The 27,668-nt window shown below is 44.2% G+C and overlaps 1 protein-coding gene across 2 annotated transcripts in view; it reads left to right on the forward strand.

Moving 5' to 3' along the window:
• The first annotated feature begins 1,514 nt into the window (after positions 1–1,514).
• Positions 1,515–27,668, forward strand: part of SCARB1 (scavenger receptor class B member 1) — a 185,187-nt gene continuing 159,033 nt past the window's right edge. Inside the window, exon 1 of one of the 2 annotated variants that reach the window (XM_068243872.1) lies at positions 1,515–1,782. In XM_068243872.1, coding sequence (XP_068099973.1) covers positions 1,663–1,782 — 120 coding nt within the window. In that variant the 5' untranslated portion in view covers positions 1,515–1,662. The remainder of the gene's footprint in view (positions 1,783–27,668) is intronic. The other variant, XM_068243865.1, reaches the window with a different exon arrangement.

Here is a 27,668-nt window from a genome sequence, read left to right on the forward strand (position 1 = left end):
TGCCTCGGCCCGGCCCTGGTGAACACTGAGACATTAGCACACAGAGGACTTGTGAGTAGCACAGGGAGAGAGGACTAGTGAGCAGCACAGGGAGAGAGGACTAGTGAGCAGCACAGGGAGAGAGGACTAGTGAGCAGCTAGAGAGACATAAGCACAGAGAGGACTAGTGCACAGCACAGGGAGAGAGGACTAGTGAGCAGCTAGAGAGACATAAGCACAGAGAGGACTAGTGCACAGCACAGGGAGAGAGGACTTGTGAGCAGCACAAGGAGAGAGGGCTAGTGAGCAGCTAGCCACATAAGCACAGAGAGGACTAGTGCACAGCACAGGGAGAGAGGACTTGTGAGCAGCACAAGGAAAGTGGACTAGTGAGCAGCTAGACACATAAGCACAGAGAGGACTAGTGCGCAGCACAGGGAGAGAGGACTTGTAAACAGCACAAGGAGAGAGGACTGGTGAGCAGCACAGGGAGGGAGGACTAGTGAGCAGCACAGGGAGGGAGGACTAGTGAGCAGCTAGACACATTAGCACAGAGAGGACTAGTGAGCAGCACAGGGAGAGAGGACTTGTGAACAGCTAGACACATTAGCACAGTCAGAGAGGACTAGTGAGCAGCAAGGGCATAGCAATAGTAGCCATAGTAACTGCTATTAAGGCCCTGGAGCAGAGGAGGCCCCAGGTGGTACTTGACATATTCACTAACTTTCTTGTGTTCCTCCACACTATTAAGTGCCCTTGGACTATATGCACTGTAGATCACATGAGAATTTAAATCGTTCAATTAACTCAGAAATACTGGATAGAGGCATTTCTCAAGAATGCCTACATCTTATGACCCCATGATATTTTTTACTATGGGGCCCCATAATGTCTAGCTATGCCACTGGTGAATTGCTAGATACATTAGCACAGGGAGAGAGCACTAGTGAGCAGCTAGATACATTAGTACATGGAGAGATGATTAGAGAGCAGATAGACACATTAGCACAGTGAGGACTAGTGAGCAGCTAGACAAATTAGCACAGAGAGAACTAGTGAGCAGTACAGGGAGTTAGGACTAGTGAAGAGTTAGGACTAGTGAGTAGCTAGACACATTAGCACAGTGAGGACTAGTGAGCAGCTAGACACATTAGCACAGGGAGATAGAACTGGTGAACAGCTAGACACATTAGCACAGTGAGGACTAGTGAGCAGCTAGACACATTAGCACAGGGAGATAGAACTGGTGAACAGCTAGACACATTAGCACAGTGAGGACTAGTGAGCAGCTACACACATTAGCACAGGGAGATTGAATAGAACTGGTGAACAGCAGCTACATACTAGCACAGGACTAGTGAGCAGCAGCTACACACATTAAACACATGAGATTACACATTGCAGCTAGAATGTAGCAGAAGCAACAGTTGTCCCAACTCATCTCATGTCACAGGGAGTGTTTACATGCAGCAGCAGGGCGGGTAGAGGAGCCTCCTCCTGCCGGGTGGAGCCAGCCCTGCCTGACATGCGGACGCTTCGGAGTGGGGTGAGTTTGGGTAAGCTAGTTTAGGGCGGTCCTTTACCTGCCCCTCAGAATAAAACTCGATCGAAGGATGTCTCCGGTGCTGCTGGAGGATTGCGTTCATCTGAGCTGGGCAGCCGGCTACCCGCACGCTGTGAGCCATGTCCATCTCCAACAATAAGAAGTCCATCATCCTGGGAGTGATCGGCCTGCTGCTTGTAGCGTTTGGGGCAGTTTTGGTCTTTCTGGTCCCCGTCATTATGAAGCAACAAGTGCAAAAGGTAAATGTGGCGAGCTGTCACTGGAAAACTACAGTTTACTGTCGCTTACTTTTTCCCTCTGGGAAGCGGGGCAGATGCTGGACTCCCATGCATGGCTCTGGGTAAACACAAACTAACACGCACGACCCCTGTATTTACTGCAGACAGGACCCCTGTCTATACTGCAGGCTTCTGACTTCCCAATCTGTATGTTTGCCCAATAAATAGATTATAGTGCTCTGGATTCTCTCAGTTTTATCAGCTGTGCTGCTGTGTTATTGCAGCATTCTTTCATTCATTGTTGGAGGGAAAATAGTTTAGTTGAAGTGTCTGTGTGTGTTTCTGGGTTTTCCATATTTTTTTTTTTCCCCTTTTTTTCTTTTGACATCTTTATGAAGAAATATCTTAAGGTGGCCATTCCCTTATTGATCCCCCTCCCCAATCAATATCTGTCTGAATTGATCACTGATTGAATTAATGCAGTGAGTAACTTGTTCAAATGTAAATGGTTTAGATTTTTGTTTTCTCCCCGAAATCAATTAAATTGGTCAATTTGCTCTGGCTGTAAGGGATCGATTGGTGGTGGGTTGAGAGCAGGAGAGAATATCAATGGCTCATAGTGTTGCACGTCATTGAACGGTTGTGGTTTGATAGTAGGTGGTTTTTTTGTGTTTAAATAGAGTAGTTCCTACTAGTGTGGCAGAGCTCAGATAGATCCCTGCCACATTTAATCTGACAGGTCTGGTGGTTGAATCTGGCCATCTATAAGGCCTTGTTCACACTGTACACTTTCCCTGTGCATGTATGGTGTGCGATCAGTAAAAACATTAGAAGTGCATATTCAGCACTTGTGATGTTCAGACTATGCATGCTGCGCAGCAGTGAGATGTGCTATTACACTGCTGCATGCATTTTTGGCAAATCACATCGCTGAACCCATTCACTGTAATGACAGCGGCACAATGCACTGCAACGCAGATGGCATGTGTGCGTTGTGTTCCTAACGCACGGCCATCTGCGTTGCCCAATGTGAATGAGGCCCAATTGTATGGCCGCCTTTACAGGTGTGGATTTATTGCAAAGTGAATGCTGCTGTTAAAAATATTGTGTAGCCGTTGTATAATCCTTTACAGGCTTATACTTTGAACTTTGGTAACAATATAGATAACTGTGCACATTGGACACCATTTCCAAGATGTTTTATCTGAATCTTGTGTACTCACAATATCTGTCTGGTTTTTCCGTTGACTGCATTTTAAGCCTTTATCACTATCTGATCTGTTCACATGAAGGGCTCTTTTCCACTAGGAAATGCAATCGCACTTCGATGCAACTGTTTCTTTCCAGTTTCCACCACAGGCCATTTTTGCCGTAATACGTTGCTGCATTTGCAATTTTGCGCTGGTGGGGGAAACCGAGCAGGAAATTGCTTAATTTTGTGTGGAACACTGCTTAGCGGTGCGATTGCTATGCAATTTTCCTTCACTGCTGTACAAAGTGTAGGAGCTGAATCGCACAGAAAACTCAGCAGGATGGCTATCGTGCTTGGGAGAAAATCGCTCCACAAACTGATCATACTAATGGCAACCAGCAATGAAAATGATTACCAATAATTGGGGGTTATTCACTGTTTTTGTACATGGTAGTAACTTTTTGGTATATATGCTGTGAACAGAAAAGGTCTATTAGGGCTGGAACCCACTAGGAATCGATGCAGCGCTAGGGCGAATGCGTTTTGCTCCAATTTGAAACCCTGTACAGCATATCCAATTAGCGTTTTGGTGGTTTTGTTTATTTTAAATAAGCTTTTCATTATACTTGCCAGGTGTCCTGATGCCATCTGGCTTCCCTCTGTAGCTCCACCTCCAATGGAAGAGGTCATAGGTGCTTCTCTAAGACCAATCGGAGAAGCACCAGTGACCTCTTCTGCTAAGGGGCGGGGCTACAGATGGAAGCCAGACATTGGGACACCCACTAAGTATAAGTTTATTTAAAATTCAAATCGCTCTGCCCCCAAATCGCTGCAAAATCACTTTTCAAAGGGACTTTTACGCTTCTTTACATAACATTGAGTGCAAATGTGCTAGAAATTCTGCATGTCTTGCGATAAACCGCAATCGCACTAGTGGGTTCCCTTCCATTCGAGTACATTGGCAAAATGGGTGGGTACATGTGTAGCACAGGGAAGGGGGTTTAATGCAGGGCTGTGAAGTTGGTACAAAAATCATCCGATTCCTCAGTTTATGAAACCTCCGACTCCAGGTACCCAAAATGGCTCAGACTCCTCGACTCCTTAGTCAATTACTTACCAAGGCTGTGGCTTTGATACAAAATAATCATCCGACTCCTGGTACCCAAAATTGCTCCGACTTCACAGCCCTGGTTTAATGATGTGTCTATTTGCAGGCATGAGGTAAGGGAAATATTGCGTGGTGGGTGCAGAGCAGGTCATGTTTATACTGGTAGATGCAGGGGAAAAAAAATGGATAGGTGCTAGTCTAGTTACAACTCTTATAAAATATACTGTATATTTAAGTATTTTAAAGCATTGGGGAAGGATTAATTATCTCTGCTTGTGGTGTTCCTGTTGGTACTAAAATAGGGGTACAAGTGAATTGTGAAATGTTACTTTTGTCACCGGACCAATGGAGTAGTATGAATCTAGTGATGGTGACATTTTGTTTTGGTGACCCTTGGTGCCTTCCTCCATTCTGGGAGATGTCTTGTAGCTTTTTGCCTTGTTGGGAAAGTTCCCTTCCATAAAAAAAATAACTTTTACTTGAATCGAGTTATAGTTCAGTTCCCCAACCCTGTCCTCGAGGCCCACCAACAGTACATGTTTTGCAGAAAACCACACAAAATCACAGGTGAGGTAATTAATGTCTCAGCAGAGCTGATTAACTAACTACCTCTGGATTTCCACAAAACCTGCACTGTTGGTGGGCCCTGAGGTCAGGGTTGGGGACCAGTGATCTAGTGGACTAAACAAATTTCTACCTCTTGTTGGCGACCCCCTCTCCTCATGTTTATCGGGAGAAGTCAGTATTCACATAGATGTAAACCATACCATCAGACAGTGAATGGGTGTGAGGAATTGGATATTATCCTGTGACTGTAGTTGAGGGCAGTCCTACACTTTTCTACAGTCTGAGCTTCTGTAGGCTTTTATTTTTTACTCTAGAGGATTCACATGGATGTCTACATGGTGGTAAACAATGCTCCTTGTTCAAGCATTCAATCAAATCAAGGACAGCCATTAGTATGGTCGTTTACTGTCTATGCAAACACTGCATTTGATCCCATTGTTTCGATAGTTTTCAGTATTGGCTAACTATGGCGCTTCGTGTTCCTTTGTGGAGGTCAAAATGCCACACACATGCCGAATATCACTTTCTTGGTAGCAGAAAAGCATTTGACAGACACCAAGCTGCAGGTTCAGGCGCCTGTCTGAACCAGGCCTAAAGAGAACTCTGTGCAGTCAGCCATAGATGGTAAACCCAATATCAACCGCAATTTGCCTGAGAGCAGTTTTTGGTGGAAAATATGTGGTGTTGGTTTGAATCCCACTCCTCTAAAGCCTCGTACATAAGTTGGCTGAGGCCACCTCAACCGACAATCATGCGTGTACAACAACCCTCTCATGGTTCAAGGGCGTCTTGCAGAGTTTCTCTTCCCCCTCCCCCCAATTGTTATCCTCTGTCCCCACCAGTGTCTTAGTCGGCTCCTCTGTGTCCTTGTCTACCCTTTGTGCCCCGTTTGTTCCTCTCTCTGCCCTCCTGTGTCTTTCTCTATGCACCCCCTCCACTTCCTGTATATAGGGCTATCAGAAACCTCTCCTCTCACTGCTCCTCTAGTGCCGGCTTCTGCTGATGGCGCAATGAAAAATCAATGGGCTGTTCACAGTGCCCACGTTGCGTTACTTAGTAACGCTGCGCCATAAGACAACGTACTGCATGCAGTACTTTATAAGCGGCAGAGCCGCGTTAGACTGCTTGCACATGCTCAGTAATGTTGGGGAGGAGCGGAGAGCGGCCAGGCACATGGCTAATTAATATTTACTGCACTCAGTGACGTGCAGTGTTTACTTCCTGGAGCGGACGCTCTGTGCGGCGATTTGGCCGGGCGGGACCACGTGATGCCGCATGCGTCCAAGAGTACGCATCACGGACGCCAGAGTGAGCTGCACAACGCGGCTCACTCTGACGTCCACATCAGAGAGCACCAGGCGTTGCGTTAGGGGCACGTTATGCGACCTTAACGTCCCCTAAAACGCAACGTCCTGGTGTGAAACCAGCCTCAATTTTGATTGCCCAATGATTTGCCAATTTTTCCACCTCCCATGTAGTAGAGGGTCCACAGATATTGACTACTATAAACAGCTTGTGTAGGTAAACTCCTCATACTACATGGAGGTAGTAAAATTGGTCAGTGATCGCCAATTAAAGTTGGTGGTGTGTACCAAGCTTTTAGTGGTGTCTCACTTGAAACAACTTTCATGACGGTTTCAGGTGATGCTATAGTTGAACTTGTTCAGACCCAGGGCTGTGGAGTCGGGCAATTTTGGGTGCCTGGAGTCGGGAAAAAATGCACCGACTCCTAATGAATTTGTAACTGTAATTAAAATAGAAAATATGATAAAATGTTCTATTTCTCAGATAATAGTCATTAAAAATGTGTGTATATATACAGTAATAGCTGTGCTTAGTCCACAAAAATGAAATAAACCAATCAAAATTAGTTACTTGTGCTGCTTCGATAAAGCAGTCCCTGTATTTTTAAGGTCAGATATACATATCTAATTGTGACTGTATATATGATGTGTACATAGGAATCTTTTATATATACTAAATAACATCTATGCTGTAAGAATAAAGCCTGATGTGTAGCTGTGTCACTAATAGAGATGGTCAATGAGATGGAAATAATTCTGCACTGATGCTGATTTATGCAAATGTATGCACTCCCTTTGCTGATGAAATCAAATAATTTGATATGTTGTTAACATTTGGTTTGGTGACTACAAATTAAAGGGTACCTGAGACGGATGAAAAGTAAAGTTTTATACATACCTGGGGCTTCCTCCAGCCCCCTTCAGGCTTATCAGTCCCTCGCTGTCTTCCACCACCCGGATCTTCTGCTATGAGTCCTGGTAATTCAGCCAGTCAGCGATGTCCGGCCGCATGCCGCTCCCACAGCCAGGAACATTCTGCACCTGCGCAATAGTGCTGCACAGGTGTAGTATGCTCCTGGACTCATAGCAGAAGATCCAGGTGATGGAGGAGGACAACGAAGGACTGATTATCCTGAAGGCGGCTGGAGGAAGCCCCAGGTATGTATAAAACTTTAATTTCATCTGTCTCAGGTTTACTTTGTTACACAGTAGTACTATACTCTAGATATGCACTCCCCACAGAGCTGCAGGGAATCCACTGAGAATGCTGTGCACATTGAACACAGAGGTGTTGTCTGTCACCCATAAATCTTGTTCAGATTGTGCATGAAGAATGTGTAATAGAGGAAGAATCTCCTCATTTCCCTGCAGAGTACCTGCACATCATTCTTACTTGTACCCACACTTACATTGCCTAGGGCCTGATAGATGCTTTGTTCCGGTTTGTACCTTTTACAAGTACTCTTACCAAGGACTAGTTTTAGTCTAAAGGGAATAAATATAGTAGTCTACATATCCTTCTCACTTCAGTTGTCTTGTAAAATTCCTAAGCGTTGGCAGTTAGACGAATTTCAAGTTGCATATTTTTAATCAACAAAATTGTAATATGCAAATTAGAGGAGTCTGAGTCGGTGGAATCCTAAACTGAGGAGTCGGAGTCGGTGGATTTTTGGGCCGACTCCACAGCCCTGTTCAGACCTATGGTGCAAGAAAAAAAATACTTGGGGCTTCCTCCAGACCCTGACAGCTGACAAGTAGTATAAGCGGATAAGTAGTGTCAGGCCTTTTTAGGCAGCTGTCAATCCATGAGAATCTTTAAAATGCTTTGCCTGAACTGGGACTTGATATGGAGAGAGAGAGAGAAGCATGTGTTAATTACTATAGCACAAAAAGAGGCACTGTAGTGACCTATAGTAGAATGCAGGCTTACCCACCTTTTTGGATAATTTTCTTGGTTTCAGCATCAAACACTTCATATATTTATCACAGGTAGTGACTAAAGATGCCACCATCTGTAATACATTTCAGAATGCTGATGAAGAAAGATTTTACAATGGGCAAACAACTTTTTTTTTTTTTTTTTTAAACGTTCTTTTTACTACAGTTCCTCTTTAAATCTTCTATGTGCTGTTCTGTTACCAGTAGAAGTGCACCTGTTTGAAAGGAGAACTATAGTGAGGTATATGGAGGCTGCCATATACATTCCCCTTTAAGCAATACCAGTTGCCTGGCTAATCTGCGGGTCCTCTGCCTCGAATACTGTTAGCCCTAGACCCTGAACAAGCATGCAGCAGATCCAGCTTTTCTGACATTTTTGTCAGATCTGACAAGATTAGCTGCATGCTTGTTTTCTGGTGTGATTTGGGCTCCATTCACACATAAAACTGCAAAACGGTAGCTATTACTGCTAGCGTTTTGCGGGAGTGATTTTTCTGTGTTAATCTTGGGAAAATCACTGGACACCATAGCATTTTGGGAGTGATCGCGATTTGCTGTTCTATACATGCTAATCGCGATCGCTTTGGAAATGCTGGCAAACCGCTGCATGTAACGTTTGCGGTTAACGCTAACCGCAATCGCGGCAGGGAAAACACTGCCATAGTGTTACATGGGCTAGCGGTTTTTAAAAACCGCTAGCGGTTTGCAGTGAGGGGGAATTGCGCGATTCTCGCTCAAGTGAGAACAAGCCCTTACACTTCTGCAGGCAAATGGCTCAGCAGGATAGCCAGGCAACTGGTATTGCTTAAAAGGGAATCAATATGGCAGCCTCCATATAACTCTCACTACAGTTCTCCTTTGAAGTAGGCAGTGGTGACAGTGTCGGACTGGGAGCTGGGAATGTTGAGGAAATCCACCTGCTCCCAATAGAAACCTGCAGCAATTCTTCACTGTGAGAAGCAATACCGGATTACTGCTGCTTGGCCAGCAAGTGGATTTTCTCTGCGCTCCCAGTCGGACACTGGTGTCACAAGTTGTACCAGCATTCACAGATGTAGGGGTGTTCTGTGGGGTTGTTTCTAGTGTTCTGCATGGAAAACTTGTTTAGTCATCTCTGTAGTAAACTTCTTCAGTCTTTAAAAGGAACCTAAGGTGAGACATATGGGGTCTGCTATATTCCCTTATAAACAATTTTAGTTGCCTGGCAGTCCTGCTCGTCATTCTTGACAGTACTGTCGGAATCGCACACCTGAAACGAGCATGCAGCTAATACAGTCAGATTTTTCTAAAAAAAACCCTCTGATCTGCATACTTATTCAGGGTCTATAGCTAAACGTTGCAGTGGATCAACAGGACAGCCGCACAATGTGGATTGTTTAAAAAAAAAAATCTGTCAGCCTCCATATCCTTTCACCTCAGGTTCCCTTTAAGGTGTGTTCTACAGTTACTGTACAGAAATTGCATAGAATGAGCTTCTCATGTGTACTTGGATTCCTTGCAGAAGCTAAAGTTTAACACGTGTAGATGCCACTTGTAGCAGGGGAATGTCAGTGCTTATGCATTCATGAAACATCGGAGATGTGACATATGAGAGGAGTATATGCTGCTACCCCATGTGATGTGTAGTTAACTAAATGCATTGCACATCCTGCATCAGGAAGGAGAAAGTCATGTGATTGTTTTGTTTTTGTGAATGAGTCTATTTTTAATCAGAAATTTGTTCAATGATGCAACAGGAGACATGGATTACTCCTGAAGGGGGTTGTATAAGGCAACATGGAATCCTCTCACGTGCAGGAGTCAATGTGCGCAGTTGTCTGAAAGCCACTTTATCTTGTTCAACTAGAGATGCTGGTAATATCTCTGTAATTTTATGTCAGTATAATGGTAAGTGTCTCAAAAAGGAATGTAGAAGTAACTTCCAAAATTCTTTTTTTTTTTTTTTTTTTTTTTTTCTCCCCCTCCTAAAGGAGCCACAATAATTGTTTCCGATACAGACTAGTGAATGTTCATTAACAACCTGCTGCCTTTTTAATTTTCTCTGTACAGCTTTCCAAAGTGAAAATTCTTATCCGCTCCAGGGTCCTGTTGGCAGCACATGGATTGTCACCAGCTGATATATTGTGTGCAAAGACTTCTCAGTCAGTACCACATCTGTGTCACATGAAGGAATAGGGTGGCAGAAGAGGCTAGATGTCAGCTGGGGGATTGGTTAAGGTTCAGTCTTCTGTGAAGAAGATGCAGTAAAAATACCATTGCAATCCCAAAATGGTGGCAAATGGGCTGTAGGTTTGTAGATGCTCTGCATATCTGAAAGAGGTTAATGTAGCCTGTAGAAGGGGGTAGGAAAAAAAATCGGACTTTTTTTTTTTTTTTTTTTTTTTTTTTTTTTTCTTTTTTCCCCCTGGACTTTATAGAGAACAGCCTGTCTAATTCTTCCTTTTCAGCAAGTAATGAGCTGGTGTAATTTGAGCTATCAGCTCTCTGCTGAATTCTGAGCTAATATGTAAACATGGGAGGTTAACTCTTTCTTTGCTCTCAGGATACCAGGAGTTAACCACACTGTAGCCTCTATGTAGGCTGTAAAAAAGAGATTTCTTTCTTTTGAAGTTATGCTGCTGCTTACAGTTTAGAGCAGAGAGGAAGTACAGGTCCGCTTTAAGTGACAACTTTCTGTTGGCATTAAGACTTCTATTTTGGAGGTCCCTTGATTTTCATTGCTGTCCCCATTGTGTACTTCCCCTTTAGCTCAAACTACAAACCAATCACGTAAACACACTTTGTGAAGTTCTTTCACTCAGGAGAGAAAATGCTCAGAAGGCATTCCTCTGACTGGGTCACTGAGGAATCTGGTGGGTCAGGCAGCGCAGTGGGGTGTATGGGTACAGGGGCTTGCCTTTTAAATTTCTGTTAAGGTATTTGTTTTTAGTCAGGCCATACTGAAATCCGTACTCTTCCAATTCTGAGAATTGGCGTTTCACTTGTAAAATGGTATGTATATAGTGCTTACCACATTCCTCTAAAAGAGTACTACACATTTGTCATGCAAATAAAACTTGAATCCTAGGGATTTGTTGATGTTTTTGACGTATGAGGCTGTTGTATAAGAAAGCATGCCCAGTGTCTCTAGCAGTAATACCTATCCTCTGGTCTTTCTAAATTTTCTTGTTTGGATTAAGTTATAAGCAGCTACTGGTGCTATAAATTGGCAACTTGCTTCATACTGTAATAAATTTACTTGTGTTGGCCTTGCAACCGCACATGCCTTGTTGACTCTAGGGACAAATTGGAGACTCTACATATGTAATGTACAGTGGTGAAGTGAATCTCCGTTAAAGTGTATTAAACTCGTACACTATGAATGACTGTTTGGAGAGGTGTGTGCTAGAAATCTGTTGCCTTCAGAAACAAATCGTCAATGTAATGCCACCCTCATGCTGCTAACACCTTGTGTAACAGATCAATAGGACAAGCTCAGGCTTCCATTTTGATGTGCTTTTTTAAAAGTATATACTTAAAAAAAACAAAAAAAAAAATCTGGAGTTTAATGCAAATGACATGGGACTTCAAATTGACCATTAAAATCAGTAGTTGCGAACTTTGGCTCCTTTTTTTTACATTGCACTTCAGTTTTATTTGCAACAAATGAAAAAAGAAAAGTATCATCCTGTTTATCTCTAAGGGCCACAGTGATGCAGACTATGGTTTGAGGAATAGGTTTTAATTACTCAGCCCATTTGAAATCGTCTCCTATTGGGTGAGAGTAGATCATAACTTGAATTGTGAGCTCTGTATTCACTTTAGATTTTGATCAGCCAAAACTACTGTTCCCAGCAAAAGTTTCAGGAGTGGCACACCTTACCCCAAAGGTGGGTGCAGTTTTGCACACTTCTGTTGACTTGTGATTGGCTCAGTTCCAAGCTGCATACATTACATTTACAATTATGCATGTCATTAACCATCCCTAGTCATGTTTAAAGCAGGCAGACTTTCTGTGACTAAAGGCTCATACACACATCAGACCATAGTCTTTGGAAAATGAAAGATCACAGACCAGTATGAGAGCCATACCTACAGTCTATTCTATGGAGCTGAACTCCCCATCAGACATAAATCTTTGCAAGATGCTGCACACAAAGATGCTGTAGACATTCAAAAGATCAGTATCTGCAAAAGATCCGTTCCTGCAAAATGCATTCATAGTCTGATCTCTGCAGATCATCATACACACCTTGTTTAACAGACTTTCATCTGCAGATCCGATCCACCAGGATGGATTTTCAGATCTGCAGATGATTGTCTGATCTGCAGATGAATGTCAGTTAAACAAGGTGTGTATGATGATCTGCAGATCTCAGACTATGAATGCAATTTGCAGGAACGGATCTTTGGCAGGAACAGATCTTTTGCAGATACTGATCTTTTGTGTCTGTACAGCATCTGTGTGTGCAGCATCTTGCAAAGATTTTTTTTCTGACGGGGAGTTCAGCTCCATAGAAAAGACTGAAGGTATGGCTCTCATACTACATGAAGGGTGGTAAGATTGGTCTGTGATCTTTCATATTCCAAAGACTATAGTCTGTGTGTATGAGCCTTTAGTATGGTTTTAATTGCTTTTGTTCTCCGGTCAGTAGCGTCTTTGTGCAAGACTCCCTAATGCTCCAGGATGGCACATAGAGCATGCCCAAAGTGGTTGTAGCTCTCAATTAGTGGTGATTTTTTTTTTTTTACAGAGTAGCTACTTGGGATCGAAATTTAAATGAGTTTTCACTATGGGAGAGGGTGGGAGTTAACCTACCCATGTGGCCATCTGATTCGATGTCTCAGGTCACATCCATTTCATAGCCATTCCACGTCACTCCCACACTTCCTCCTTCAACCCAGGAGGAGGGAGCATATGAGTGATTAAGGACGCATCGGATCAGAAGGCCGCATGGGTATGTGAACACCTCCCGCGGTCACAGCTGTCTCATTTAGATTTTGATTCAGAGTAGCCTACCAGTATGTAGCTAAGCTGTAAAATTTCCACTACTCTCAAGCACTTTGAGTCCAACAGAAGAAAATTGCTAGACAAGTGCTCTTGGCAGAACTGTACCATCCTCTGCTGGTTGAATAAGCTTTTGGGATCCTTGGAGTACTACTGTAAAGAGGGTTGGCTCCGTACTGCGCATGCAGGGTTTTGTTTTGTTTTTTTGCGCTCCCTTTTAGAGTACCCGCCTGTATTCACCTTTTTGATTACGTAGGGGGAGTGGTGACAACTCCTTGAAGTACTCCAAAATTATTCTACATAAGAAGAAAAGGTAACGTTCCAGTTGTAAGTGGATTCTTGAGATCTGATGTGTGCACCAAAAACTTGTACAATGTAGCCCGATGCTTGGTTATCACCAAAGGATGGGCAATGGGCCCACAGATGTTTACATTTTTTTTTCTATGTTTCTCTGCAACTGATAAATTCCATGCATGAACGCTAAAAACACTTATTTGTCAAAGCGACCTAATGATGTACATGATGGAAACCTCTCCGCCAACCATCAGGATGTTTGACTAGCTATAAAGGGTGGAAATGATTCATGTTTTATTTGAAAGGGAGGTTTTTAGAAATGTTTTAAAGGTGACAAGTAATGTTTGTGAATGGGAGGTTAGTGACAGGCGCAGGAAGGTAGAGAAGGGCAAACAGAACTGTTCAGTCATGTAAACAAGAGCATTAGTCAAGGGCAGTGAATAAAAGTTGCAGCAGGATTTGTGTGAGAGCTTGTGCTGGGAGCATGAGGGGACTGGAGATTCCAGCAGTGAATTAAAGGAGCATGATGCATAATGAGTACATATTCTACACATGCCTGTGGGCGATCACACCACAATGGTGAGATGTAGCGTCACTGATCATTTTGCATAACTACTGAAACGGGTTTCTGGGAGTTTTCTTTCTTTCTTGCCTTGTGATAAAGATGAGTAACTTCAAAGCATTACTGACAAGGACAGATGTTCGTTTTCTTTCACAGGACTACAGAGGAGTGTTAAGTTTAGCTAACTTCCAGTCATCCTTGTGTACTGTTCCCTCTTCCTTTTTGCTGTATTTAGTATACCTTTTTTTTCTCACTTGAAAAGGTTTTGGCTAACAGAATTCTTAATTAGTTCATTTTGGTGTGAAATCACTATTCTGGATTCAAAGTATAAGTGTAGACCTTGTATTAATGTATGGGTCCTTTTTTTTTCCTAGAGTTCATTATACGGACAGGCTGAAATCAAAGGGCCTTTTTATGAGATGTAATTGTTTTCATTTGATCCTTCAGGTCATCTCTGAAAGCTGCTATTTATAAGGTCCATTTTTCTCTAGTCTTTACCTAGTTTGAGATTAAGCAGGTTGGCAGCGTACCCTAGCCTGATCTTACATGTTCAGGCTAGGTTCACATCACAGTGGTGAACTTACTGCCCATACAATTCTATGAGCCTGTTTACCGTAACTGATCGCGTTAGTCTAACTTGCTGCATGCAGGCTTTGCATTAAAGTCTGTCCAGTCTCCATTGCAGTTCACACAAATTTTATTAACACGTGCGTTATGCAACTGACCACTGTGAACCCAGCCTAAATTGTAGATGACTACCCTTGTCTAGACTTAAGGGGGCACTACAACGAAAACTGTAAAATTTAAAATCTGTGCAAACTTATACAAATACATATTTTTTTTTTTTCCAGAGTAAAATGAGCCATAAATTACTTTTCTGCTATGTTGCTGTCACTTACAGTAGGTAGTAGAAATCTGACAGAAGTGACAGGTTTTTGACTAGTCCATCTCTTCGTAGGGGATTCTCAGCAAGACTTTTATTCTTTATAAAGATCTTCCCTAAAAAGGGTTTAAACAATGATGCTGGCCAGCCTCCCTGCTCCCTACAGTTTTTTGGCAGTTGGACAGAGCAACTACCATTCACTAAGTGCTTTGGAAAATAAATAGATCCCTGAGAATCCTGTATAAAGAGGTGGACTAGTCCAAAACCTGTCATTTCTACAACCTACTGTAAGTGACAGCAACATAGGAGAAAAGTAATTTATGGCTCATTTTACTCTGGAAAAAATGTACTTCTTATTTGTACATGTTTGCACATATATTAAATTTTACGCTGTAGTGCCCCTTTAATTTCTCCTTCCATGTTTACCTAGCAAGACTTGCAGCATGAACTGACGCAGCAGTCTAGAGTTTAACCTGCAGTTCGCAAGAGAATCCTTTAGCAATTGTATCAGGGGCATAGCTAGAAATCATGGGGCCCCATAGCAAAATTTTAAATGGGGGGGGGGGGGGGGGGGGGGGGGAGGGGAGAAAGGCACCAAAAACAGGATAGGTAGCCAGATATGCAGAAAGTAGAGGGTATGAGCAGATATGCGGACAGGAGACAGCAGCAACTGGCAAATGATCAGTGTTTGGTGCGGTGAGGGAGGTAAGCTGTTCCTATAGACTTTCGCTGCATTAACTATGCCTACTGAAGAGTGGGTGAGCCTGAAGGGGGCCCCAGGGAGAGGGAGGGAGAAGTCGGGCCCAATCCCCATGGTTCAGTCTCAATGGGGCTGTGGCACACATCACCCCCCCCCCCCCACACACACACACACACACCTGCCTGTGGAAACGGGGCTGAGCTCTGCCAACCGCCCCATTCTCCCCCCTCCCCCTATGGTGTAGGGCGGCCGGGCCCTATAGCAGATGCTATGGCTAAACCTATGGCACTGATGTGTATCCCCTGCTTTAGCAATAACTGGCCAGATGTGATCCGTATTCTGATTATGGGGTTACATGTCCATTCTTGAACTGACCATACAGTTTAATGATGGACTCCAAACCTGTCTCTGTGCAGTTTTTTTTTCTTTTCCCTATTAGAAATGGTTGTAGGGCTAACGGCTTTCTCTCTTCACTTCTTTTTTTTTTTTTTTTTTTTTTTTTTTTTTTTCTGATAGTGAGATTGGGAATGGGGTGAAAGTGAACAGCTGGGGCTAGTAGGGGCCTGCTAAATATTTCCATTTCTCAGCATAGTAGACTTGCTCAAAAGGTTGTATTCTAGTTCTGTAGCAATGAACTTCTGCAAAGAATGTGATTTATGCTGGAAGCTAACATTCTCTTGCTGTTAAAGCAGGTACAGCATAGTATGGATTTTATTTCCATGAGGTTTGAGAAGTCTGACTGGTACTGGCCTAAGGCATAGGATACCTGAGCATCTATAGTATAGAATTTCATCTTAGACTTCTCTACAGCATCCATTAAACTGTACAGTTGCAATAGAGGCTGAGCAGTGTCTGTGTATACATTGAAGCTTGGGGAAATGTACCGTTTTTATTCTATATTACAATTTGTGTAGCTTGAGCACATTTGGGATGCTGAGGAAAGTACAAACTGAAACCTATGCCTATCTGATGCGTATCATTTTAGGGCCTATTTCCATTAGTTCTGCATCAGTTTTCCTGGATCCAGATTTCTGGATGTGGCTATAAGGCTCACTGCACATCCGACTTGCGATTCTGATTTTTCCCTGGATGCTATCAAAAGAGAACGCAGCATGCAGTACCGATTAAAAATTGGAATCGCATGTGAAAATCATAAATATGAATTGCATACAGTATGCAAATGGCCTTAGGCATTCATCAGTCAGTTATTCTGCATCCATAATCTGATGCAGAAACCTGCAATATGCCATCCATCAATTTTTTTTCTATTTTTTTAATCAGAAAAATTGCATTTAGTGGAAACTAAGCACTAGGCCATAGGCATCCATTGGAGTCAGTCTTTCTGCATCTAGTGTAGTAGAAACAGGCCCTTAGTATGGGATTTTTTATTTATTTTCTTTTTCCCTCGGCTCTTTATTTGTAACTTCCTGTGTCTCTTGACCGTAAGGTCAAGCAGCATATCTTGTTGGCTCAGTCCACCCATGGTCAAGCAAAGTAACACACATAAATCAGCAGTGTATGATTACCTGGCAAGGTTTGTTGACCTCAATGATCAGGCGATATCTCAGAACAGTGTACATGCAAAAAAGGGGCCGGCACTATTGGCTAGTAGAATATCCGTACATATACCAATATTCTACTATTCTAAAGTGCAAATTATGATGGTAAAATATCAGTTAACGATAGCGATATTTTGCTACAGCTAAACCTAACCTTATTCTCACACAGAACCCTACCGCTACCGCTTTCTCCCCACCCCTACAAATTTGCAGCCACAGTTTTATTAGTAGGCGGCCACAGCGCCTGCATTTATCGGGCGCCTTAGGCACCCAGATTTCCTTCTATGAATATTCTGTATGGGTGCCTATGGCAGCGCCCAAACTTTCACAGCTCTGTTGGCCAAATTTCGTGCCTTGCTCAGGAGGACCTCAGGGGTTGCCAGCACTTTACCTCACAGCACATCAGGGACATGTTATAACAGTGATGTTCAACCCCAGTTAAGGGCCGAGGTCCTCGCGCATTTTTGGCACAACTCAAAATGGTTCAATCAGGAAATGTGTGGATAATCAAGTAGAACACATCTCTTACTTTCTCTGTCCAACCTAAACACAGGCATGGATATGGTCCTCAGGGACTGAATTTGGGCATCCCTATTTTAAGGTGGCCACGAACAATACAATTTGCGCAACGATTGTTCGTATAAACTAGCAAATTATTGCTTGGTACCACTAAGACAATCTCCTAACCCATCTGATTTAGAATGACTGACTGGATTGATCCAAAAATCAGATCGATATTATTAATCTGATTTATGCTGGATACACACGGTGCGTTCCCGCACTCGATGCGCTCGTCGATTCGCGTCGACTATTTCCGAGCACATTTCGATGATGGGTTGCTTTTAAATGTAAACTATGCCAAATCGACCGAACGATCCATCCAAATCGTAAGTACAGGGAGCTTGGCATCTCTGCAGGGTTTGTGGGATATCCCTCTGATTATAGCAGGTGTACAATCTGTGGGGGGAGGAGTCTATGTATTCCATATTTTTTTTATTTTTTTTTCCCTGTTTGAATTGATTGACCATTCTCAAACCAATAAGCTCATCCCTGCAGAGGCTTTAAAGTGTAACTGTCAAGCATAAAATCAATGCTTTATTTTTATCTTAAACAAGTAATAAGGATGCTAACCAGGCAGGCAATCCAAAACTTAAAATCACTATTACTCTTCTTGATGATCACTCCCCAGTTTTCCTGACTTATGTGGTACACACAATTTGGTACGCAAAAAGGAAGTTGTAGGGCATGCTGGGTGTTTGTTTATTTATTTATTTTTTTGTCTTCAGCATTAATAGAATAGCTGAAATGCCAATATCCTGCGGCAAAATTAGGCTTTAATCACCCCAAAATGCCCGGGGCAAATTGCGGGGCTTTTTCCTGTTTGAGGCAGAGCTTTGAGCTGCAGCTCTGCCTCCATTCGTGTCAATCTCCCGCGGATCTCCACCTCTTCCCGCCCCTCTGTCTTCTTTCACTGGGAGGAGGCGGAGATGCAGCTCAAAGCTCTGCCTCCCCGGGCAGCAAAATCCATGACTTTGAAAGTCGTGGATTTTTTTTGCCCCAGTATTTGGGGATGATTAACCATCTTAGCGGTATGGACTATCTCAGCTCGTCCATCCCCGCCGATGGCTGCCGCTCAGGCCCTGCTGGGCCGATTTTTACGAAATAAAAAGCAGCACACGCAGCCGGCACTTTGCCAGCCGCGTGTGCTGCCTGATCGCCGCCGCCCTGCGGCAATCCGCCGCGAGCAGCGGCGAAAGGGTCCCCCCAGCCGCCTGAGCCCTGCGCAGCCGGAACAAATAGTTCCGGCCAGCGCTAAGGGCTGGATCGGAGGCGGCTGACGTTATTACGTCGGCTGAAGTCATTGCGGCCTTCCGTGTTACTTTTGGCCGCCGGAGGCGATCAGAACGCCTCCGGAGCAACTTTCAGTTGGCTGCATGAAATAGTTTTTTTTTTTTAATTTAAAAAACCCTCCCGCAGCCGCCCTGGCGATCTTAATAGAACGCCAGGGTGGTTAAAGCCTCGTTTTTCCGCTGGATAGCTGCCTTTCTGCTAATCCAGTAATGCTTAATAAGACTGAAAAAAAAGGGACTTTTTTTTTGGTGGCGTTAGACTCTCTCTCACTAATGCCGCCAGATTGGCTAAAGCCTTTTTTCCTCCTGGTTTCCCCTCCCACACCTCTGTTCCTCTGACTGGCCAATATTTCTCATGCTAAGACAATGTACTTTCTATAGTGTAGGGTGGGCAATGAATACACAATCAGGCAGAGGAGTAAGGGAGGGAATGACATCAGGATTGGCTTCAAAATATCTGCAGTTGAAATGGGAAATGCTAAGGATTTTTTTTTTTTTTAAATCACGATTATTAAACCGTGGACCGTGCAATATATGTTAGTAGAGCAAGTATTTATCTACTTGTATGTGGGGTGTTTTTTTTTTTTTTTTTTTTTTTTTGAGATAGTATGGCTGACAGCTCCTCTTTAACCACTTGATGACCCACCCTTTACCCCCCCTTAAGGACCAGCGCTGTTTTTAGTGATCTGTGCTGGGTGGGCTCTACAGCCCCCAGCACAGATCAGGGTGCAGGCAGAGAGATCAGATTGCCCCCCTTTTTCCCCCCTATGGGGATGATGTGCAGGGGGGGTCTGATCTCTTCTGCCTGCGTGTGGCTGGCGGGGGGGGGGGCACCTCAAAGCCCCCCTCCGCGGCGAAATTCCCCCCCCCCCTCTCCTACCTGCTCCCCCCCCCCCCCCCCCGGAGATCGGGGCTGCACAGGACGCTATCCGTCCTGTGCAGCCAGTGGCAGGACGTCCCCTGTCACATGGCGGCGATCCCCGGCCGCTGATTGGCCGGGGATCGCCGATCTGCCTTACGGCGCTGCTGCGCAGCAGCGCCGTACAAATGTAAACAAAGCGGATTATTTCCGCTTGTGTTTACATTTAGCCTGCGAGCCGCCATCAGCGGCCCGCAGCCTATTCACGGAGCCCCCCGCCGTGATTTGACAGGAAGCAGCCGCTCGCGCGAGCGGCTGCTTCCTGATTAATCAGCCTGCAGCTGGTCCTGCAGCTGCCACTTTGCCGACGCACGGTATAAGCGTGCGGTCAGCAAGTGGTTAAAGGTAACCCGAGGTGAAAGTGATATGGAGGCTGACATGTTTTTCCTTTTTAAATAATGCACATTGCCTGGCTGTCCTGCAAATCCTCTGCCTCTAATACTTTAAGCCATAGACCCTGAACAAGCGTTCAGATCAGATGTCTGACAAATCTGAAAAGATTAGCTGCAGGTTTGCTGGTTTACTTAGGATCCCCCTTGGGAGATGGGATTAGTAACACAGGCCCACATATTCTGTTGCTTTAAAAGGTCACCTGAACCAGACCGGTCGTTTAGCCTGTTGTAAATATGTTGGATGGAGAAGTGGAAGGTGCTGTGAGAACTAATAGAACTACATACAATAGTGGTCAGGTGATGGGCTCCAACATAGCAGTTTACTGAACCGAAGACCAACTATCAGGACACCAATACATGTGCTAGCATTTCATGAACTATCCTCTGGGGAAAGGAAAGAGGAGCAAGCATATGTAGCTCAAGTGATGGCAAAGGGCAAGGATGTAGTCTCCCTGCCATCTTGTGCTAGACCATTTCCTAAATAGATTATTCTAAAGCTCTCTATCCGTCCTACTATGAACAAAATGGGTTTCCATTGTGATGGAAAGGGGAGGCTAAGGCCCCTTTTACACTTAATCAGTGGCTCTCAGTTATAACTGAAAGAACTGATTTTCAAAGTAATGCCCATGTTTTCCTATGGCACAGTTACCACTATACGCGCTTTAATTGAAAGCTTTTTCGCAATTCACTGCTATGGAAAAAATGCATACTAACGCTTACCAACGCATTGAGTGTAAAAGTAATGTAATTTTCCTGGCAAAGTGTGTGTGTGTGTGTGTGTGTGTGTGTGTGTGTGTGTGTGTGTGTGTTTCATTTTAAAAACAGGAATGCTTTTCACACAAACAGTTCTTGGTGGATATGGGTTTTGCCATGTAGGAACTACTATGTACACATGGAGTACAGGCCACACACCACAAAAGAGGGGGGAAGGAAGGGCCCTTTTTTTCCTAGTTGAGTTCAGTAGCTATAGCCACTTCATCCCTGGAAGAAGCAGTCATTTTGGGCTACACACAACAACCATAAAATAGAACTGTCATTTAAGTCCACTTTTTGTGAGTAGTAATTATGAGAGTGCTTGTTAGCATTTTTCCTGCTAAAGAATACAGAGGAAGCGTTACTGCAGTAGTTTCTTGGGCTTGTTGCTGATGGCTGAGCTGAGTAGATGTGCTTATTGTAAACTTCCTCTAACACCATTCCCAATCGCTCGGCATTCCCAATCACTCGGTCCACAAGTCTGTTTGAAGATGAACATTACTGAATACAGTATAACTTAAAGCAGCAGGGTCAGCCATACTATGCCAAGAAGAAAAATCACATTTATATTCGTGTTCTCCCCCAAAAGATTTTCAGCCGGGTGGCATAAGAGTAGCCGTGGGGGGGGGGGGCTTAAGAGTATGAGGAGGCAAGCCGATGACAGCCAGGTGCACGGCAATCAGAAATATCTCACCGCTGCGACCAGAACTTTTTTTTTTTTTCTTTCCTTCACCAGGGAGTCGACCAGTCACCAGCCTTACCCACCTATGGGAAACTCCATGCAGCCAGGTGCACACCAAAACTAGCCGGGTGGAGTACCCTGCGAAAATTGCCTGGGGAGAAATGTGTGTATGGACGTCAAAAGCTATCACAGGATCCCCTTACTGGGGGCTGTGCGCGCAATCGGGGGTGCCCAGTCCCCACAGGTAGTAATATAAAGAAGAAACGTGGGTTTGCAGCACACAGCTCCTCTTTTATTAGAGCATCAAACGTATAATACAGGCAGACAGTTTTGGTCGTCCCCGACCTTTCTCAATGCCAACATACAAATGAAATCAATCAAGTTAATATAAACTTGAAAAAACAGGAAATTGCATTATGGTAATGAGCGACATGCCCATTAGCTTTAGAGTCCATATTGTCTGTATCCATTCGTTCCTCAAAGTCCATATGTACAATCAGATCGCACAATCTGTGAATTCATAAGAAAAGGTGATGGTCAACATCTTTGTTTAAACCACCTGGATATAAACATCCCAGCCTATCTATCCACATCACCTCCTGTTTTTTAAGGAGCAGTATCCTGTCCCCACCTCTTCTGGGCTTTGGCACATGGTCAATGACCTTAAATTTCAGGTCAGTGGCCTGCAGGACGCCAATGTCGGGCTACAGGCAAATCAGAGGTTTTGCTCCTGTCAGGATCGCATCGCACAACATGGGTCAGGAGCAAAACCTCAGATTTTCCGATATAGATATAGAGATATGTATAATATAATTTTTTTTTCTTTTCTTGCCCTCTGAGAATCTGCACTGTCATGGCTAGTGTGCTTTGTAAACCTAAGAGAGTAGAGGTATAGATGGTATTTCAGCTTCACACTGAACTGCACTCGGCCAATAAGTGAGGAGCAGGAATGTGGGAGGGTGATGACTACTGTATATTCCTGCGTATGACTACTTTTTAACCCTTGAAAATCTTCTGAAAAGTTGGGGGGGTCGCCTTATACGCTGGGTGTCACTGATGCCGGGTGATACGCCCTATCCTGTTACCGCCTCTCAGATCTCCCTGCTGAGGGAGCGCAATCTATTCTTCCATACCGCTCTGATAAACAGGTAGACAAGGAGAGCTGACCAGTCTACTTAAGGAAAGTTGACCAATGCAACAAGTCAATTGACTATATAATGTTATATACTGGGTAACAGAGTACAGCACCAGTATCTCTGTTCATACACAGCACCAGTACATGAGTTTTTTAATTTTTATTTTAATTTGATGTGCGTTGGAAGAGGGTTAGTCTTACACGGCGAGTATATCCCAAACTCTATATTTTGACTGGAAAAGTTGGGGGGTTGTCTTATACGCCCAGTCGTGTTATACGCCGGAATATACACTAGCTTCCTTCTCGTCGGCAATGTACCAAAAGGAACAAGTCTGACTGTCTGAAGATGAGATTTATTACAGTAGACACACACTCACTCACTCACTCACTCACTCACTCACTCACTCTAAACCAACAGAGGCAATGTAGTGCCCCTCTAAATACATGCCTTGAATGCAAAACAGATGCAAATTATGTGCAAATTCTAATCTAAAAATTTTGGACGTAATTTTGAAGCAATGAATGCAGCTAGCCACTAGTATACTTGCGTTCAATTTGCACAGCAGGAGCCATGGCAGCGCTTTCAAACAAACTTATACCTGAATGATTTATCAGCATTTATGTGCAGAGCTTCAATAACTGGACTATATTACACACCTAGCACTCGCTACAGGCAAAGGGGGGTTGTTACAATAGATTGGAGTGCTTGCAATGCAGGGTAAGGTTCCAGGCTGCATAATAAACAGTGGGAAAATGGAATTTGACTTTGTGGCTGACAGTCCCTCTAATGAATAGTTGCATTCTCCAACCCCCACCCTTTCACCTTCTCCATGAAGCTTGTAGCTTAAATAGGTAGTGTCAGAAAGGAAACGTTGTAGACACTGCGTAAATTGCAAAGGTTTTCTTACCCATTAAGTTTTTCGGGCACTATAGTGCGTGTTCATCTGCATGTTCTATTGTGCAGCAGGTTCCACATGTTTATGTTTTTTGTTAGTTTTTTTTTTTTTTTTTTTTTTCTTCCCCTCATATGAAAACCATATTTAATGTGAACGAGCCAATAAGTTCAGTTGGTTGCAAGTTCTAATGTTTTGCTTACAGGAAAATGCTTGAAAATTAGTTTAAAAAAAACAATTTTCATGCATTTTTCTGTAAGCAAAACATTAGAACTTGCAACCGATGCTAGTTAATTGGCTCATTCACATTAAATATGGTTTTCATATGTGAAGAAGAAGAATAATAAAAACTAGACAGTCCTAACAAAGCCAGGATAATGTATGACCTACATTTGTAACGGCTGGCGTTCTGTTGTCAAATCCTATTACACTCCAGTGGGTATTTTCCCTGTAATGGTGCATGGCATTTACACAAGTGTTTCTCCTTGGTAAGCAGAAGTGTCTCCAAGACTGTAGATAGTCATGCATCTTGTATAACTGCATAACTGTGGTTATAAAAGGCTGTCTGAAAACATGTGATGCAGATGTCTGTTTAGTTTGACAAGTAGAGATGATCAGCAAGATTCACATTTTCTTGCCAATTGTATTGATCTTAATATTGTTATAGTAAAGTCTTCCCTTTTTTTTCATTCTGTTATCTTGTCAACCAGAAATGTAACCTAACTTGCTGTTATGACTGACAAACCTAACTGTTCCTTGTAACTTAAAGGAAAACTGAAGCAAGGGGTATATGGAACCTGCCATATTTATTGCCTTTTTTAATTGACTTACGAGGCCAAATTGGGGAAAAAAGTTAATTACCTGCATAATCCTTCACAGCACAGAGGACGCCGTCCGTGCCGATCCGCCGCACCCCCCCCCTGCTCATTAGCCCCCCGGGCCGGCTCCCGACCCCTCGGGCCAGGCTCCCCTGCCTCTCCTAAAATGGCCGCTTGCTCTGGCCGCGGATGCGCAGTCCGCATAGCCGCAAGTGCAGCTACGCAGCTCTAGGGCCAACCTCCCCGATCCACGCTACATAGCTGCACTCGCGGCTATGCGGACTGCGCAGCCGCGGCCAGAGCAAGCGGCCATTTTAGGTGAGGCAGGGGAGCCTGGCCCGTGGGGTCGGGAGCCGGCCTGGGGGGCTAATGAGCAGGGGGGAGGGGGTGCGGCGGATCGGCACGGACGGCGTCCTCTGTGCCGTAAAAGATTATGCAGGTAATTAACCTTTTTCCCTAATTTGGCATCGTAAGTCCTTTAACCACCTTAGCGGTGTGGACGAGCTCAGCTCGTCCATTACCGCCAGAGGGTGCCGCTCAAGCCCTGCTGGGCCGATTTTGATCAAATAAAAAGCAGCACACGCAGCCGGCACTTTGCCAGCCACGTGTGCTGCCTGATCGCCGCCGCTCTGCGTCGATCCGACGCGAGCAGCGGCGAAAGAGGCCGCCCGAGCCCTGCGCAGCCGGAACAAATAGTTCCAGCCAGCGCTAAGGGCTGGATCGGAGGTCCATGACGTCACTCCGCTCGTCGCCATGGCGACGAGGTAAGCGTAACACGGAAGGCCGCTCATTGCGGCCTTCCGTGTTCTGGCCGCTGGAGGTGACAGAACGCATCCGGAGCGCCCTCTAGTGGGCTTTCATGCAGCCAACTTTCAGTTGGCTGCATGAAATAGTTTTTTTTTAATTAACAAAAAACTCTCCCACAGCCGCCCTGGCGATCTTAATAGAACGCCAGGGTGGTTAAGCAATACCAGTTACCTGGCAGCACTGCTGATCCTCTGCCTCTAATACTTTTAGCCATAGTCCCTGAACAAGCATATGCAGATCGCGTTTCTGACATTGTCAGATATGACAAAATTAGCTGCATGCTTGTTTCTGGTGTGATGCAAACAATTAGATCAGTAGGGCTGGCAGGCAACTGGTATTGTTTAAAAGAAAATAAATGTGGCAGCCTCCATATTCTTCTCACTTCACTTGTCCTTTAAGTATCCTAAACATGCTGGATGACGACCATATCTCATGAGAATCTAGTGTCTGTACAGCAGCCCCAATGCCACCCAACACCTGCCCAGCAATCAGGCTGGAGGATCAATTCAGTGATCACTGGTCAAGGGTCGGTGTTCTCACCTGGCTGCTGTGTAACGTCAACCTGCACACCTCTTGGTTTGCCTTCCACCCCCCCCCCCCACATAGCAACAGAACACAATGCTAGCTTGTAGGCTAGCAATGTGTCTGTACAGCTTTGGCCCTGCAATGCTGCCAGATGACTCTGATCTCCGTATCCACCAAGTGACATGCCTCGTGTATGATTATTTAGACACATGGGCCTTTATTAAATTATATATTTTATCTTTCTACTGTTATCTTCTGAGAGGGTTGTTTGTTTTTGTTTTTTTTCTCCTGAAGTACCTCTAAGGGCCCGTTTCCACTGGAGCCGAAACCACTCCTAATCAGCAGAGTTTCCCTGCACACAAATCGCACGGGGAAACTGCCATAGGGGATAATGGTGCCGCCGGCTAAATCGTTTGCGCTACCGATTTCGGCCGGTACTGCCCACAGAATTCGCTCGGGAGGCTGTGAATCCCATAGCTGTGCATAAAGTATATTCTTGCCAATAAAATGCCTTATTAATATCACCAGAAAGCAAGATGTGGCACTATCACCTAGGAGAAAAATCAGAAAAAAAACCTGAATCGCATATGGGCCTATATGAAATGAACGTTTTTGCCTAAGTTTAGATCACCAGAAAGTGCAAAAAAAGTAAACCTGAGATCAGCTAATATTTGATACTTACCCAGGGCTTCCTCCAGCCCCATGAGCAGCTATGTGTCCCTCGACATCCTCCCAAGTGCCTCCATCCTCCTGCTATAGGTTCAGTCATGCCAGTCGGCTCTTCTGCTCATGCATGGAGGAGCCGCGCATGCGCAGAAGAGCTGACTGGTGCCTGGTTACCAGACTGGAGGCACTCGAGAGGACCGCAAGGGACTCATAGCTGCTCATGGGGCTATCATGTAGCTGCGGGGCTATCACTGCGCAGCGGCTATCATGTAGCGAGCCCAGGGCTCGCTACATGATTTAAAAAAGAAAATTTTTTTAAAAAAAGTGCTGCGCCCCCTCCTGGGCGATGCAATTGTATCGGCAAGAGGGTTAAATGTAACGCATGCGCCATTTTCATTCCATCAGTATGCAACGAAAACGGCGCACCAAGAGACACAACGCAGTGCAAAATAACGTCCAATTTCATAACCTACATGCTGCGTTAGGGGCACGTTGTGCGACTTTAACGTTGCATCAAACGCAATGACTGTGAAAAAGGCCTAAGGGTACATTCAGGTGTGTGTGTGATTCAGGGCTAGTGCAAACCCACTATTGCAATAACTAGGGCTTGGCAATTTGCGATAGCGATTTTGAGAAGAAGAAACGCTGGGCTCTGAAAAGCATTTTTGGTGTGCACTAGCCCAAAGATACTACTGCAACCAAAAAAAAGCTCAACTGCACTGCCAGGTAACTGGTATTCTAATTGTGGTAGCGACCATATGATTCTTGCTTCAGGTGAACCTTTAATAAATGCCACATTCACACAAACTTCAAAGGGGTGCTGCAGCCTTTATTACTTCAAGACACCCCTTAAATACACACTTGCAGAGTCTAAAGTGACCTAAAAATTTTACTTCAGCTGAAGGTGAATCAAAAAATTAATCAGAATGTATGGCTTTGTAATGAAACTACCCTACTGGATCCATATGGGCTACCTGCATATTCAAAACAGTGCAAATAAAAGGTACATGAGCTACTGTATAATCTCAAACTTCAAAATAACGGTTTGTCAGGAATGTGACAGACTAGTAATGTTTGTCTTCAGCATGACCAGTAGAACTAGAGTCGTTTGATCATCCCATTCACAGGTCTATACCGGTCCACGCATAGAAACCTGAAAAGAAATCCGATCAAGAAAATGAGAAGCAAGATAGGAAAAGGTTGTACTATGGTGATCCTTACACCATCCAATCCAAGAACTATCTGGAGTATGTTTAGCAAACTACTTTGATAGGTCTTGCAATACATTAAAGGGGCACTATGGCGAAAAATTTAAAATGTGTACCAAAACTTTTTTTTTTTTTTTTCCCCCAGAGTAAAATGAGCAATTACTT

Source organism: Hyperolius riggenbachi, chromosome 1, assembly GCF_040937935.1.
Source record: "Hyperolius riggenbachi isolate aHypRig1 chromosome 1, aHypRig1.pri, whole genome shotgun sequence".
NCBI lineage: Eukaryota > Metazoa > Chordata > Amphibia > Anura > Hyperoliidae > Hyperolius > Hyperolius riggenbachi.